The 15,789-nt window shown below is 38.3% G+C and overlaps 1 protein-coding gene across 1 annotated transcript in view; it reads left to right on the forward strand.

The window, feature by feature from the left end:
• The window catches only part of PIGU (phosphatidylinositol glycan anchor biosynthesis class U), a 126,326-nt gene that overhangs the window by 52,712 nt on the left and 57,825 nt on the right, over positions 1 to 15,789 (forward strand). Inside the window, exons 5-6 of the mRNA XM_020998862.2 lie at positions 8,720 to 8,829; positions 10,053 to 10,153. Of these exons, the coding sequence (XP_020854521.1) occupies positions 8,720 to 8,829; positions 10,053 to 10,153 (211 nt within the window). The remainder of the gene's footprint in view (positions 1 to 8,719; positions 8,830 to 10,052; positions 10,154 to 15,789) is intronic.

Consider the following 15,789-nt stretch of genomic DNA (forward strand, 5'->3'; position numbering starts at 1 on the left):
TGCTTTTGTTGACCTTACTGTAGTTATTGTGTAGTTCTCCTAGTTCTGCATATTTTTAACTGCATTAGGATGTATGGGATGCTCAGGGCGATCTGGTACCGCCCTTTTCAGGGTTGTTCATACACCTTTGGTGTCCATCTGCCACCCGGCTCTGCCCTGTGGCTCCAAGAAACTACCACTCACAACAGCCATGCCTCAGTAAAGTTGTCCTAGCAGATGGACGAAACCACGTTGAGAGTAGGTAATTACCCTCAAGTGAGTTAAGGGGATGTCTACCCCAAGCATGTGAAGACTTCCCTGCAGAATAGGTGGATGTGAACGTTATGTTTTAATGGGCCGTCAAGGCAGTGGAAGCAGGTGCTGCAGAGTTCTTAGAGCTTGGTCAGATGCTGAAGTCACCAAAGTCATCCACTGTATCCAGAACCACTGCCAGTTATCTTGACGTTTGTCTTGCCACTGGGATTTGGTGACTCTGGAAGAGAGTGAGGCTGATGATTTCACACAACTCTGCCTCACTTAAATCCAATTTACCTGGTAGTTGAAAGGCTTCACTTTTAACATTTTACTATTTCATTATTTTATTGTTTTGCTCTTCAATAATTTTATAATTTTATGATTTTGCTATTCAACTATTTTAATGTTTTATTATTATTTTACTATGTTACTATTGTATCATGTTACTATCTTACCTACCTTGAAGTTCTGTGGTGACAAACTAATGACAAAGTAGCAGGTGCAGATACCCTGGGAGCTGTAGTCACAACTCTACACAAAGGCAGCCCAGGCCATAGGGTTGTCTTTTCACTGGATTGAAGCAGCAATAGGATTTGGCAGCCCCCTGGGTGTCTGAACAGCTTTCTTAAGGATTGTACTCTTCACCTGTTATAAGAAAGGGGCTAGAAAAGATGTTCTAAAAATTGTCTGCTTCAAACCAGGAGAATGTTGTACACAGTAACAGCCATGTTGTGTGATGACTGATATTGATGGACTTAACCCTTCTCAGCAATACAGGGATCTAAGACGTCTCCAAAGGCCTCATGATGAAAAATGCTATCCACAAAGAAGAAAGAACTATGGAGTTTGAATGCAGATTGAAGCATACTATTTGCTATTTTTTTCCTTCTTTTGTGTTTTGTTTCCTCTTTCTTGTGGTTCCTCCTATTGGTTGTAATTCTTACCTACAACATCACTAATGTGAAAATATGTTTAATAGGAATATATATGTATAGCCTATATCAGATTGCATGCCATCTTGGAGAGGAAGGGGGAGAAAAACTTGAAACTCAAAAGCTTATGGAAGTGATTGTTGATAATTCAAAATAAATTAATTAAATTTTTTTAAAAAATTCCTTTACCTAACCCTGGCCTGCTTATTGTGGCAGTCGGGGATCCCACCCTTTGGTCAAAACACATGAGCATGTACAAAGACTTTTGTGAAGATGATTCCACTTACCTTTGGTATGTGAACTGTGCACATGCTTATGGACAACAAGAAATCCAATAGACCTGAAAGACAAATAGCTCTTGCTGCAAGAGAATTCAGCGGGTATCGCATCCAAATAACAGTCTTGAGTGAAACAAAACCGGCAAATGAAGCCCAGCTTACTGAAGTCAGAGCTGGATACACGTTTTTCTGGAGTGGCCACAGTGATGAGGAGCACGGTGAAGCTGGCTTAGGTTTCATAATTATATCTAATCCAGTCAGCAAGCTTATATGCCTCCCAAAAGGAACCAACGACAGACTCATGAAAATGTAATTGCCACTTGCAGGAAAGTGTCACTCTACCATCGACACTGCCTATGCTCCTACCATGATGAACCCTGATGGAGTCAAAGAAAAATTTTACAAAGATGTAGAGACCCTTATTACCAATGTTCCAAAAGAAGACAAGCTTATAATTCTGGGTGACTTTGATGCCAGAAGAGGTACAGACTATCAGACATGGCAGGGAGTCCTTGGGAGGAATGGAGTCAGAAATAGCAACAGCAAAAGTCGCTACCAAGGACTTGTGTGTCTCGTGTCCTCATCACCAACACTGTCTTCTGTTTACCTCAGTGCAACAAAAGTTCATGGATGCACCCTCACAGGAAACACTGACTTTTTGTTCACAGATGATTGTGCACTCAATGATGCAAAAAAGTATGGATCAGTTCTCTGTTGCTTGTGCCAATTTTGGCTTAACAATTAGTAGCAAGAAAACACAGGTTCTCCACCAGCCAGCACTGCATCATCCATGCATGAAAACATAGGTTATAGCAAAAGGAGAAATTTTGAATGCTGTTGGTAAGTTCACTTATGTTGGCAGTGTACTTTCCAGCAATGTCCACAGAGATGATGAGGTTGACTCACTTGTTGTCAAAGCTATCTCAGTATTTAGGAGGTTCCAAGGAAAGTGTGGGAGAGAAGAGGTATTGGGCTGCCTACTAAATTAAAGATCTACAGAGCCCTTGTGCTGACCTCATTGTTGTATGCCTGTGTAATCTGGACAGTCTACCAAGTGCCATGCCAGAAAATTGAATCGCTTTCATTTGCATTGTCTTCAGAAGATTCTGAAGATCACCTGGCAAGATAAGGTGCTGGTTCCTTTCTCCAGCAGAACTGCCAAGCATTCAGATTTTACTGCAGAGAGCACAGCTCTGATGGGCTGGCAATGTTGTTTGAATGCCAAATGTACGTTAACTAAAAGACTATTTTATGGAGAATTTGCTCAAGGCAAGTGCTTACATGGAAGTTAGAAGAAGTGATATGAAGACAATGTCAAGGTCTCTCTGAAGAACTTTGTAATTGATTGTGAAACATGGGAGACACTGGCACAGGATTGTCCAGCATGGTGTGCCCACATCAGAGAAGGTGCTATGCTCTATGAGCAAAGAAGAATTGCAGTAACTCAGAAGAAATGTGAGATGCACAAATTTAGACATCTCCCTCCCAAATAATTGTGTGGACTATTTGTGCCTGACGGAGCTCTTATTGGTCTGATCAGACACAAGCTGTGCACAGTGTACATTGGCTCCAACATCATGATTTCATCTTGGTCTTCTTCAAGCATGAAGGACAACAATAACAACTTGTCACTGCACCAATCGGTTCCTATAAATCTTCCCTTATTTCTATGAATTCCTCACAGTCATTGTTTCATACAGCTCAATAATATTCCTTTACATCCATCTACCACACGTTGTTAAACCAGTCCCCACTCTGTTGGCACTTCAGTTCATTTTTACATACTTTTAAATTTTGGATGATCATGAATAAGATTTTTGACAACATTGTAAAGTAGAAAAAACAACGGACTTAGAGTAAGGACATTTGGGCTTAGGTCTCAGCTTGAGTACTTAATAACTGTGTGACCTTGGACAAGTAACTTGATTAGCTTTTCTGAACTGAACCTCAGTTTCCTCTGTGAAATGCAGATGATAATTTTTTAATTACTTGTCTTACACAGGTGTTTGAAAAACTCTTTGCAAGTCATAAAGTTCTACAAAATTATGAGTTATGAGTAAACTGGGAAAAAATCTTAGCATATTTGTCTGATAAGGTTTGATACCCAAAATATATAGAGAATTGATGTAGGAGTCATTCCCCAGTAGATTTTTATGAATAAGCAGTCCTCAAAATTGGAAATGTAAATTACCAACAACCATATAAAAGAAGTGCTCCAAATCACTAACAAGATAAATGCAAATTAAAATAACTGAGGTTCTACCTAACATCCAACAGATGGGTAAAAAATGACAGAAAAGGAAAATAGTTGTTGAAGAAGCTCTAGAAAGACAAACCTATTAATGAACAGAAGAGCTGTGAATTGGTCCATTCTGGAATATAGTTTGGAACTAAATACAATACAGCAATACCCCTAGTAGGCACACAGAAAAGAATAAACGTGAGTTATGATTATTTTTGTTATTGCAGTAGATCTTCTAAAAGATGGCTCTTTGTAACTCCACATGTTGGAACATTAATTTGAAATAAACCTCATTTGGAGAACTAGCAGGAACTCTTCCTTTGTTTCACTCAGTGGTCTTTGTAGGATTCTTCCATATTCATTCTGATCCTAGTTAGTATAGAGTGTTTCCCAGGCTTTTTTCAATCTGTGATATACTTGTCACCTCCCTGAGATATAGCCAGTGAATGATATGGGAGTCTGTGTTTCTTTTAAAACCTACTTGTCAAACTTGCTGTCAGTCCATGCCCCTTACTCCTAATCAGGCTATATATCTATAGATACATACATATCATTTCTCTTCCTCCCATGTAATAGAAACAGCAATAGAAGTGATAGTAGCTAACATTTATGTAGCACTTTAAAATTTACAAAGTATTTTTTGCATATATTATCTCATTTGAACTATATCACAGCCTTATGAGATAGGCACTATATGCATAATTTTATTTTAAAGATGAAGAAACTGAAGAGGTTACATGAGTTATCCATGGCACACAGTTAGTGAGCATCAAAGGCAAGATTTGAACCTGAGTGCTTTCTGGTGTACTGTGGTGTAACTTCCACCCTCTTCTTCCTCCTTTCTCCATCACTATATTCCTCCTTTTATACTCCTTTCTATCCTCTTAAAACCCTCAGAACAGAACCAGTCTTCTCCATGTTTCCTATTTTTCTTCCTGAATACCTTTGAAGACACTAAAGTTCTGAAGGAAGTACACTTTTTTCTTCTCCCTTTATTAAAATGTTAGTACTACATCATTACTAAATCCTTCTGATGGTTTAAATAAATTTACTTTTTTCAATTTCTTTGAACTCTTGTGTTTGCACTTTAGAGTTCCTACTCAGCTCCAGCCTTTTGATTAGGAATGCTTGAAAGTATTTTATTCCATTAAAGGTCACTTTCTTTTTTCTCTTGTAGGATTGTCATCAACTTTGTAGGATAAGTTATTCTTGCTTGTAAACCTTTACCTTTTGCCTTTTGGAATATTGTTCCAAAATCATCTCTTATTTATAGTAGAAGCTCTCTCCTGAGTCCTCTATTTTTATAACTTCTACCTCTATATATACTACTTCATTTGATCTCATCAGCTCCCATGGATTAAGTTATCATCTTTATGCAGATGACTCTCAGAGCTACTTGTCTAGGTGTAACCTCTTTCTTTACTGCCATTCTTTTTTAAAAAAATTAATTAATTTATTTTTAGTTTTCATCATACACTTTTATAAGGTTTTGAGTTCCAAAGTTTTTTCCCCTCCCTCCCAGCCACCTCCCCAAGACACCATGCAATCTGATGTAGGCTATACACTGTCTGCCATTCTTGCATCTCCAACTCCTTAATAAACATCTCAAACTGGATGTCTCATAGACATCTTAAGCTCTCCATATCCAAAATTAAACTCATTATCTTTCCCTCAAGCCCTCACCTCTTCCTAACTTCCCTGTTACTTTTGATGGAACCATCATCTCCTCAATCACTCAGGCTTGCAGTTTTATTCTCAACACCTCACTTTCTCTTACCTCCTATAGCCATTCAGTGGTCAAGTCCTCTTGTTCTATCTTTGTAACAGCTCTCATACATGTCTCCTTCTCCTCTAACACTGCTCTCAGTTTAGTGCAGACCTTTACCACCTCATACCTGGACTGTTGAAATAGCCTACTGGTTATAGTCCCTGCCTCAAGTCTCTCTCCACTCTAATCTGTTCTCCAGTCAGCTGTCAAATTGATCTTCTCAAACACCTATCTGATCAGTAGTTCTCTGATGTCTCCAGGATTAAATATAAAATCCTCTGGCTTTTAAAGCCCTTCATAACTGGCTTCTTCCTACCTTTCCAGTCTTTTTATACCTTACTCCCTTCTACATACTCTGTAATCCAATGATACTGGCCTCCTTGCTGTTGTTCCTCATACCAGAATCTTATCTCCTGGCTATGTGTACTTTCACTGGCTGCCCCCATGCCTAGAATGTTCTCCTCCTCATCTGTCTTCTTGCTATCCTGGCTTTCTTCAGCTGTCAGCTAAAGTCCCACCTTCTGAAAGAAGCCTTTCCTAGTCCTCCTTAATGTTATTGCATTCTCTTTGAGATTCTCTCAGCCTTCACCCAGTACTTATTTGTACATAGTTGCTTGCATGTTGTTTCCTCCATTAGACTATGAATTACTTGAGAGCAAGGATTGTTTTTTGCCTTTCTTGGTGTAACCAGTGCTTAGCACGGTGCCTGGCGTACATAATAAGTGCTTTAAAAATGCTATTTGACTGACTGACGTAATGATTAGAAGTTGTCAGGTCTTGTGTGATCTTGTCTGTGGATCCTTGGTACTTGAGCTGCTTCTTTCTGGATTTTTGCAGTATTCTTTCTTTGATGGAGAACTCTGGGTTTTGACTATGACATTCCTGACTTTTCCTTTTGAACTTCCTTTTGGGAGGTGATCAGTGGATTCATTTTATCTTTACTCTGCCCTCTGGTTTTAATAGAGCTGGACAGTTTTTATTTATAATTTGTTGTAATATATTCAGTTTCCAAACTTTTTGATTTTGTCGTGATTTTCAGGGATTCCAGTAATTCTTAAATTATCTCTCCTTGACCTATTTTCCAGGTCAATTGTTGTTTAAAAAAAACCCAAATACCTCACATTTTCTTCCATGCTTTTATTTTTTTCTAATTTTTTCCCATGAGTTTCAGTTATAATCCCCATGCATGTGGTTTACAAATCTATATATCTAGCCCTGGTTTGTCTCCTGAGCTCCAGTCCCTGCACCATCCACTGCCTATTTGACATTCCAAATTGAATGTTTCTTATGCATTTCAACCTCACCATATTTAAAACACAACTCACTATTTTCCCTCCCAAATCCATCTTGCTACTGAACTTCCCTTTTTAAGGTCACCACTATCCTTCCATTCACCTAGGTTCACAACCTTGATTGCTCATTCTCATTTACCTCACATAGTCAATCATTTAACCAGATCTTGTCATTTCAGTCTCCATAACAGCTCTCATATATGTCTCCTTATCTCACATAGACACAATCATAGTTCAGGCCCTAACCTTTTGTCTGTACTATTGCATTAGCCTCCAAATTGGTCTTCCTGCCTCAGATCTCCCTTCTCCAGTACATCTTCCATCTAGCTGCCAAAATGATGTTACTCAAATACAGGACCAAATCTAAACTTCTCTATTTGGCATTTAATACTTTACAACCTGGTCCCTTCCTTTCTTTCCAACTTTTTTACACTTTACTTCCCTCCATGTACTCCGTGGACCAGACGTACTTACCTCCTTCTCATTCTTCACGTGATGCTCTCTCTCCTTTTTTCATGCCTTCACACTTGCTGTCCCCTATGCCTTTGAACTCTTTTTCACTTCACTTCTCACTTTTAGAACCTTTGCTTTCTTCTAAGACTAAGATCAAGTGCCACCTTCTTCAATAGACCTGTCCTGGTTCCATAGCTACTAGTGTCTTCACCTTGACAGTTACCTTGTATCTACTTTGTATATATAGGATATACCTATATTTTTATATTTTTGTACATTAGAACATAAGCTCCTTGAGGGTAGGGATTGTTTTTGCTTTTTATTTGAATGTCTAGTGTTTCTCCCAGTGCCTCACACATACATAATAGATTCTTTGTAAATACCAGTTGAGTGATTGAATGCTTACAAAGGACTGCATAACACTGCTAGATCTATCTATTTTTTTTTGGAGAGAGCTGGTCATGTCACTTCTCAGCCCCATTCTTCAGCGGCTCCCAGTGGCCTATTGAATAAAGTTCAAAGTGCCTACCCTGGCATTTAAGACCCTTCGCAGTTTGGTACCACCCTTTTTAGTCTTCTGCTATTTTCCTCTCTGTATTTCTTTATACTCCCTCATGAATGCCTTGCATACACTTCACTTCTTCTCTTGCTCTTCCCTCCATCTGCAGTGCCATACTGGCTGTTGAATTCCTGCCCGTCCTATCTCCTCTAGTAAACTTTGTCTTATTCTTAGTTAGTAATGACCTTTTTAGGTTTGGACTTTCTATAGTGGTTTGTATTATTGTGTAGTCAGTGGGAAATAAGAATTGAAGTCATAAGACCTGAGTTTGAATTTAGACTTTTCTCCTTTATAGCCTTTAATTGATTTTCTCTGAGTCTATTTTCTTATCTATGAAATTAGGATATTTGCATTACTTCACAGGTCATTGAGAAGAAGGCACTTTGTAAACTATAAAGTAGAATATTAATGCAAAATATATGCTGATGCATTTATTATGTATTATAGTATATTTGTATATATCATCCTCCTACTGGACTATAAGTTCCATGTGAGCAGGGAAATAGTTTTAATTCAATTTTGCAGTTTCCCCAGTACCAGCATGATATGGTATAGTAGGTACCTAATAAATATGTGTTAAGTTAAATGATGTCATTTGATCTTCGTATCAACTCTGTGAGGTAGTCAGTGCCAGGTATCAGCTCTGTTTTACAGATGAAGAAAGTAAAAGTAATGCTTATTTATAGCACATCTCTGACTTGCCCAACGTCATCTGGCTACTAAGTGGCAGGGCCAGAATATGAATCTTGGTTCCCTGACTTCAAGTACAGAATTCTTATCATTATATCATGTTGTCTGTATCACTGTAGTGCCTTTCACACCTGCTGCCTGCCTGATTTTGGCCTAGTGTGTTGAAAAACTAGAATTGAAGATTACTCTTCAACAAAATGTCTCAGGGTTTGCCATTCTCCTTTCTTAGTTTACTGAGTCTCTTCTATTTGTTTGTTTTGCCTTTTTCCAGGTTAAAAAACAGAAACTCCTTCTTGAATTGGACCAATATGCCTCAGATGTGGCTGAACTCATACGGACCCCAATGGAAATGCGTTACATCCCCCTCAAAGTAGCACTGTTGTAAGTACTTCCCAGTAGAACAAGGCTTTAACCCAGCAAACAAGAAGAAACAAATGTGATTAGAGTTTCCTATGTTTGTTAGATATTTGGAAATGCAAACATCTTAGTCATCAAATATTTTCTGTAGTCCTTTTGCATGACTGCTAGGGATAGAGACAGAGCTATTTATTCTCTCTCCCTCTCTATTAAAAAATAGATATTTTCTAAATGACTTTTTTAGTTTCGATGATCGATGATCTAAATCCTTTCTTCTGTGACTAGCATTTCTGTTGGAATAATACCTAATTTTTTATATGGCTCCTTATTTCATATCTCTTAACATAACCCATATTTATTACTTAATACAGCCCAGGATGTTTTCTCTCCCGTTATACAGAATGGAAAACTGATAATGGTGATATGATAGCTTCTGATACATTCTTTGACTTGGAAAATATATGGTACTTTTTGAAATTATGATGCTGCTACAGAGTAGTATTGTATGACTTCCTCACTAAAAAGCTACTTAATCCCACATTATATTTCCTGCCAGTGGCTTTGATTCCCTTATGAGGATAGCCTTTATTTCTGAGAGTTGCCAATGTGAATTGATACAAAAGTTGTGCATATAAACAGAGCTCATTCTTCTTACTCCTGGAATGGGCCCAAATCTTTTCAGATTGAATTGCCAAAAAAAAAAAAAAGTGCTGTCACTATTTAGTCACAAGTCAAACTCATTTGTTTTATAATTTGCTTTGTTAAATGTATTTACATACCTTCAGATTCCCCTCTTTTTTCAAGGTTGTCTGGAGTGTTTTTTTTTCCCCTCCGCCATCTCCTTCAGTGGAAGTTAAGAGGATTCTTTGAAGTTGTGCAGCATTTGAGCTTGTGTACCATGTATACGGAATGTATCTTTGATGACCTTCTCAGCAAGCCTTGCTTTATGCTGAGAAGAATAAATCTGAGATACTTATAACAGTTCAGAAGACATCATCAGTGCCTGGGAACTTGATAACATACAACATTCCCCTCCCTGGTTTTTCTGTAAAGGCCTTTTCTGGACTATGAGTGTCTGAGGGATCTAATGAAGCATCATTTTCTTTGCCTGGGATGGAACATTTCTGAGCTAGTTGCACTCATTGAATACATTTTGAGTCGATGTGGTGAAAAGTCAAGGCTATGGATAGTGCTTGCAGTTGGCCGTAATTATTATTCTGAGTGTGTGTTTATGTGTTCTTTCCCAGCTATCTTTTAAATCCCTACACAGTGTTATCTTGTGTTGCTAAGTCCACTTGTGCCATAAACAACACCATCATTGCTTTCTTCATTTTGGCTACAGTAAAAGGTAAGGTACCAAGAATATAGATTTCAACTGCTGTACAAATGTCAGTTATCCTGATTATTATAATTATATAAGAGATTTCTTAATGTCTTGAACATGCAAATTGATGCATTTTGATAAATAAACTGCATAATATGAAGGCTTTAACAGTGAAATTAGGTAAAAACAGCTGGCCACAAACACACACCAATAATATTTGGAGGGTTCCAGTTAACTAACTTCTCATAGGTATTATTTTGTACAGTCTCTTACATTAATGATGGGAAAGTTGGTGAACAAATATTGTTCCTTTTCTTTGTTCCAGTTCATTCTCTACTGGTTAGTTTTAATACTTAAAGTTATCTGAGGCAAACAATGAGCTTCTGTATGTTATGGTAAAAGCTCATCTTTCGAAATGCATTGTTTCCTTTGAGTGGTGTTTTGACATAAAGAGTTCTGTGATATTAGGGCATATGTGTTGCCATATGTATAGCTGGCTGAAATTTTTGTTGTTCTTGACTTATGTCAGGCAGGCATTTGATATTCTTTGTAATAGTCCATTTATCCTACATTCTAATAGAAATGAATGATTATTGGCATTTGGAAATGTTATCTCAAAAATGGCTGTGCCCAAAGACAGGCTATGTGTACAAGAGTCATCTTGTGGTTTACGTTTTCACTGGGTCTAATGGAAAAAAGTCAAGGCATTTTGCTGTTCTACAACCTTTTCTTGACCCTTTAAAGTCAATGAGACTATTTTCCTTGACAGAGTTGTTCTAAGTGGAATGGCTGTACTGAGTCAGCAGCTAAGCATGGAAGAGCCCTGAGAGTTTTTGCTCTGTGACCAGGTTGCTTACAGTGCAAACCGAATCTTTGCTACTGAATATTCAATACTTGCTGTTGCGCTTTCTCTTTCATCCTGTCTTCCCTGCAGTAATCAGCTATCTAAAAATAGGCTTGTGTAGCCCCTACACAGAGTTTTGTAAGTAACCCCATATAACTCTCAAATCTACAAAAATAACTAAGTATGAAGAATTCAGTATCCTTAAATTGTTCACATCTCTCAATTCTCAGACAGACTTCATTAGTATGTATTTTGAAATTTTTATTCCCTCGTATTCATTATGTACTTAGCATCTTATGTTCACTGTATAGTAGTAATATATGTATAACTATTGCCTTTTTTTCACTGTAGTATGCCAGCATGTGCCTGTGCGGTTTTCTTAGCCATTCCAGTACTGTGATGCATTTTTTAGGAGGGATGTGATGTGTGTGAGCAAAGATAATGAGTTCAGTTTTGGGCATGTTGAGTTTAAGATATCTATAGGACATCCATCTGAGATGTCTAAAAGGCGGTTGGAGATGCAAGACTAGAGGTCAGCAGAAAGTTTAGGGCTGGATAAGTAGATTTGAGAATTATCAGTATAGAGATGGTAATTGAATCCGTAGGAGCTAATGAGATCATAAAGTCAAATACTATGGAGATAGAAGAGGAAAGCATCCAGGATAGAGCCCTGTGAGACATTCACAGGTATTGGGAGTGACATCAATGAAGATCTTACAGAGGTCAAATAGGTAGGAAGAGAAGCAGGAGAGATAGTGTCCCAAAAACCTAGAGAGTATCAGGGAGGAGAGAGTGATGGACAGTGTCAAAGGCTGCAGAGATGATAAAAAGGATAAAAATTCAGAAAACGCATTGGATTTGCCAACTAAATGATCATTGGCAACTTTGGAAAGAGCAGTTTTAGTTGCATGATGAGGTAGGAAGCCAGAATGTAGAAAGGTAAGAAAAGAGTGAAAGGAGAGCACCTATTGCAGCCACCCTTCTTAGGTAGTTTAGCCACAAAAGGCGGGAGAGATTTGGGAAGATAGTGGGGATGGATCAAATGAGGGTTTTTTGAAGATGTGAGTGTCTGTAGGCAATAGGGAAGTAGCCGGTAGACAGGGAAAGATTAAAGATAATTAAGAAAGTGGAGATGATTTAGCAGGCAATCTGTTAAAGAAGATGAGATATGATGGGATCACTTGTGCATGTAGGGAGTTAGCCTTGTCAAGGAGAAGGGACACCTTTTTATGTGATGCAGGTTTGAAGGAGGAGATAGTGGGTAGAAGGCGTCTCGGTGATATCAGATCAGAAGAACTGAAAAAGAGGGAATGGGAAGCAAATGCTTCCATTTTTTTTAACAAAGTATGAGACAAAGTTCTTAGCCGAGAGGGTATGGGGAGAGGCAGCTATGGGGGGTTTGAGGAGGGATAGAAAGATTTGAAAGACCCACTGTGGTGAGTGGGATGATGAGCTAATTAGAGAAGTGTAAAATAATTGCTTAGCAGCAGTGAGAGCCCAGTTGAGGTTATATGACATAAATTTGTGGTGATGTCAGTCAGGACACTTCCATGATTTCCTCCACCTTTGTTCAGTAGCACGTGTGTAGGGGCAAAGGCAAGGGATGGCTGTAGTGATCCAAGGCTGAGGCTTAACAGGGCACAATCAGCAGTGTAATAAGGAGGCAAGAGAAGAGCATAGTGTAGAGTTAAACTGGTTCACCAAGGGATTAAGATGGGTAGAAGAGGTGAGTGTGGCTAGTGCAGGAGTATTGACATGGGAGAGAACTGAAAGGTCAAGAGTCGATGGTATTGTAAGGCATGTGGAAAGCCAATAGATTGTGATCAGATAAGGGAATTTCAAAGTTTATGAACATGGAAGCAGTACATTATGGTAGTACATGTATCAAGGGTATGGTCATCTTCATGTAGGGGTTGAGGTAAGGTAGAATAGTAGGTTAGTAAGGGAAATGATTAAGTTTGGGAACCAGGAAATCAGGCTTTTTGTTGAGAAATCAATGTGTTAAAGTCTTCTACTATGAGAGTAGGAGTTAGGGTAGAGAGAAGATTGTGAGCCAGGTACTGAAATCATTGAAAAATGAAGGAGAGTATCCAAGAGGTTAGGAGATAACAACTATCAGCATCTTCATCGGGTGATAAATAGATTGAATGAACTTCAAAGGAGGGGAAATTACTGAGTGATGGTGGTAGAGGGAGAGTCTGGAGCAAGGATTATTCTGACTCCTCCACTATGACCAGTGATTCAGGGGGTGTAAGTGAAAGTGCAACCAGTTCTTGAAGGGGAGGCCAAGGAAACTATGTCATCAGGAGGGAATCAGATCTCAGTGAGAGTCACACAGTGGAAGGAATGGGAAAAGAAAATATTTAAGATGAAAGTAAGCTTGTTGCTTATGGAACAGGTATTCCAGAAGACACAGTAGAAGGGATGGGTAGTTTTTAGTTGAGACTTTGAGGTTTGTAGCAGGTGGGGAAGGACTAGGTACATTAAAGAGAGTCTGACCAGAAAAGGGAGGAAATGATCAAGAGTGCAGACTACTAAAATAGACAAAAGTAGATTGGGATCATGTAGAGTAGTTAGCCTTTGAAAAGATTTGTCTGGTTTTTGCTTTATAAATAATGCTACCATGTATATCTTTTTAGATTTTATCTGGGTTGTTTTCCTGGATATACTTATACAAGTGGAATTACTAGACCCAACGAAGGCTACACACACCTTTGTAGTTCTTGTTCTATGTTTCCATGTTATTCTCTGGAAAGAATGGACCAGTGATTAACTCTATCCCAATTCCCTGCAAGTATGTACGTACTCTTAGCCCTGCCAATATAAGTTTGTAGTATTTTCATTTATTTTTGTTTGGTCAGTATGTAATGATATATTAAAAGTGTTTTGATTTTCATTTCTTTTATTACTATTGAAGATTTGCATTTTTTCCATGTTACTATCCTTTCCCTCCTATGTACATGTGGAATAGATCATATAGTTCACTCACTTCCTGAAACATGAATCACTTATACAACATTCCTGAAAAACAGTCTCTTGACCTTTTCTTGAATGCCCACAAAAACAGGCGACTCAGCCCATTCTGTTGTTGGATATTTGTAGTTATTATGTTGAGCTAAAGTCTACCACATGTTAATTCTACCTATTCTGTCATCTGCCATCTGAGGCCAAGCTGAACAAGTTTAATTTCTTTCATGTGACAGCCCTTCATCTAATTAAAAGATGGTGATTATATCTCCCCTAAACCTAAGCTTCTTTAGGTTAAACATTCATTTCTTTCATATAGTCCTTTTGTGGTATGGTTTTTAAGTCTCATCATCATCCTGGCTGATATAAATTCTAGGTCGTCAAATATTTCTCTTAAGGTGTTTTCAGAACTGAATTCCAGTTGTTGCAAGATGTAATTCAAGACATATACAAAATTATCACTTCCCTTGTTCTGGACACTGGATTTGACCGTTTGGCTGCATAAAAGTGGATAAACATTACCTCCCCCCCCCAGTAATTGTCCAGTTTAATAGTTTATTTTTAAAAATTCAATGTTATATTCATGAAGATCTGCACTCTCTCCCTCTCATCTCCACCCCCACTGAGAAAGCAAGAAAAACAAAACCTGTTGCAAGTATTTATAGTCAAGCAAAAAGAATTCACACATTGGCCATGTCAAAAAAAATGAAGTCTCAGTCTGTACTGAGCCCATCACTTCTGTCATGAGGTAGGCATGTTACGTCATGAGTCCTTTGTAATTGTGGTTGGTCATTGTGTTGATCAGAATTCCAAAGACTTTCAGAGTTGTCTCAAAATATTATTATACTTGTATAGATTGTTCTCCTGGTTCTACTCACTTTATTTTGCAATCGTTTATATGTTTTCATTTCATTATCTTCCTGAATACACTTAAGTCCCCCAGCCTTCATGCTCCTTCTGACTTAGTCACCGAGCATTTATTAAGCACTTTGTGCCAGGCAGTATGCTAAGTGCTGTGGATGCACAGAAAGGCAAAAGATAATCACTGTTCGTGGAGCTCACAGTCTAGGAGGGGAAACAGCATGCAAGCAGCTATATACAAACAAGCTATATAAAGGACTAAATTGGAGATAATCTCAGAGGGAAGGTACATTAAGATTAAGGAAGACTGGGAAAGGCCTCTGATTTCTTTCAAAACTCCTCCACCCTTTCTAATAACCTGGAATCTCCTCTCTCTTGCTTTTTATTTATACATACACCTACCTAACTCCTCCCACACACACTTTTGCCCACACTGCATCTGTCCTGAGACTGACTACGCCTGCTTCTGAACTCTTTTCCACACCTAGATTGTTCCCATTCTCACAAGGCTAGAGAATTTTGCTCCAGCAGTAGCACATTCTAGTAGTGTCTTTCCTAAAGGTTTACCCACTCAACCAGTTTCTCACTCAGTAGAGCTCATTTTTTAGACTCTTTTAAAAAATGTCTTGGTGTCTTATTTTTTGTATTAGTAATTTCCCTGGTTTACCCCCACTCCACTGCCTTTCTTTGGAACAAAGAAAAAGTTTTAAAAAGCCAACGGACAAAATGACCCTCTGACAGCGTATACAACATTTCACTCCCGTAGTCCTTCACCTTTATGTCAAATAAAGGGAAATATGTTTTGTCATTTGTTTTCCAGGAACAAAATTGGTCATTGCAACTAATCTTAGTTCATCTGCCTTTTGTCATTATGTATATTGTTCTCCTGATTTTATTTTATTTTTTTGCTTTGCATCAGTTCACATGCATCTTCCCCTGTTTATCTGAATCAGAGCTCAACTTTCATGGACCATTAGCAAATCATCAA

The sequence above is a fragment of the Phascolarctos cinereus genome, unplaced genomic scaffold, assembly GCF_003287225.1.
Source record: "Phascolarctos cinereus isolate Bilbo 61053 unplaced genomic scaffold, phaCin_HiC Scaffold_2;HRSCAF=192, whole genome shotgun sequence".
Lineage (NCBI taxonomy): Eukaryota > Metazoa > Chordata > Mammalia > Diprotodontia > Phascolarctidae > Phascolarctos > Phascolarctos cinereus.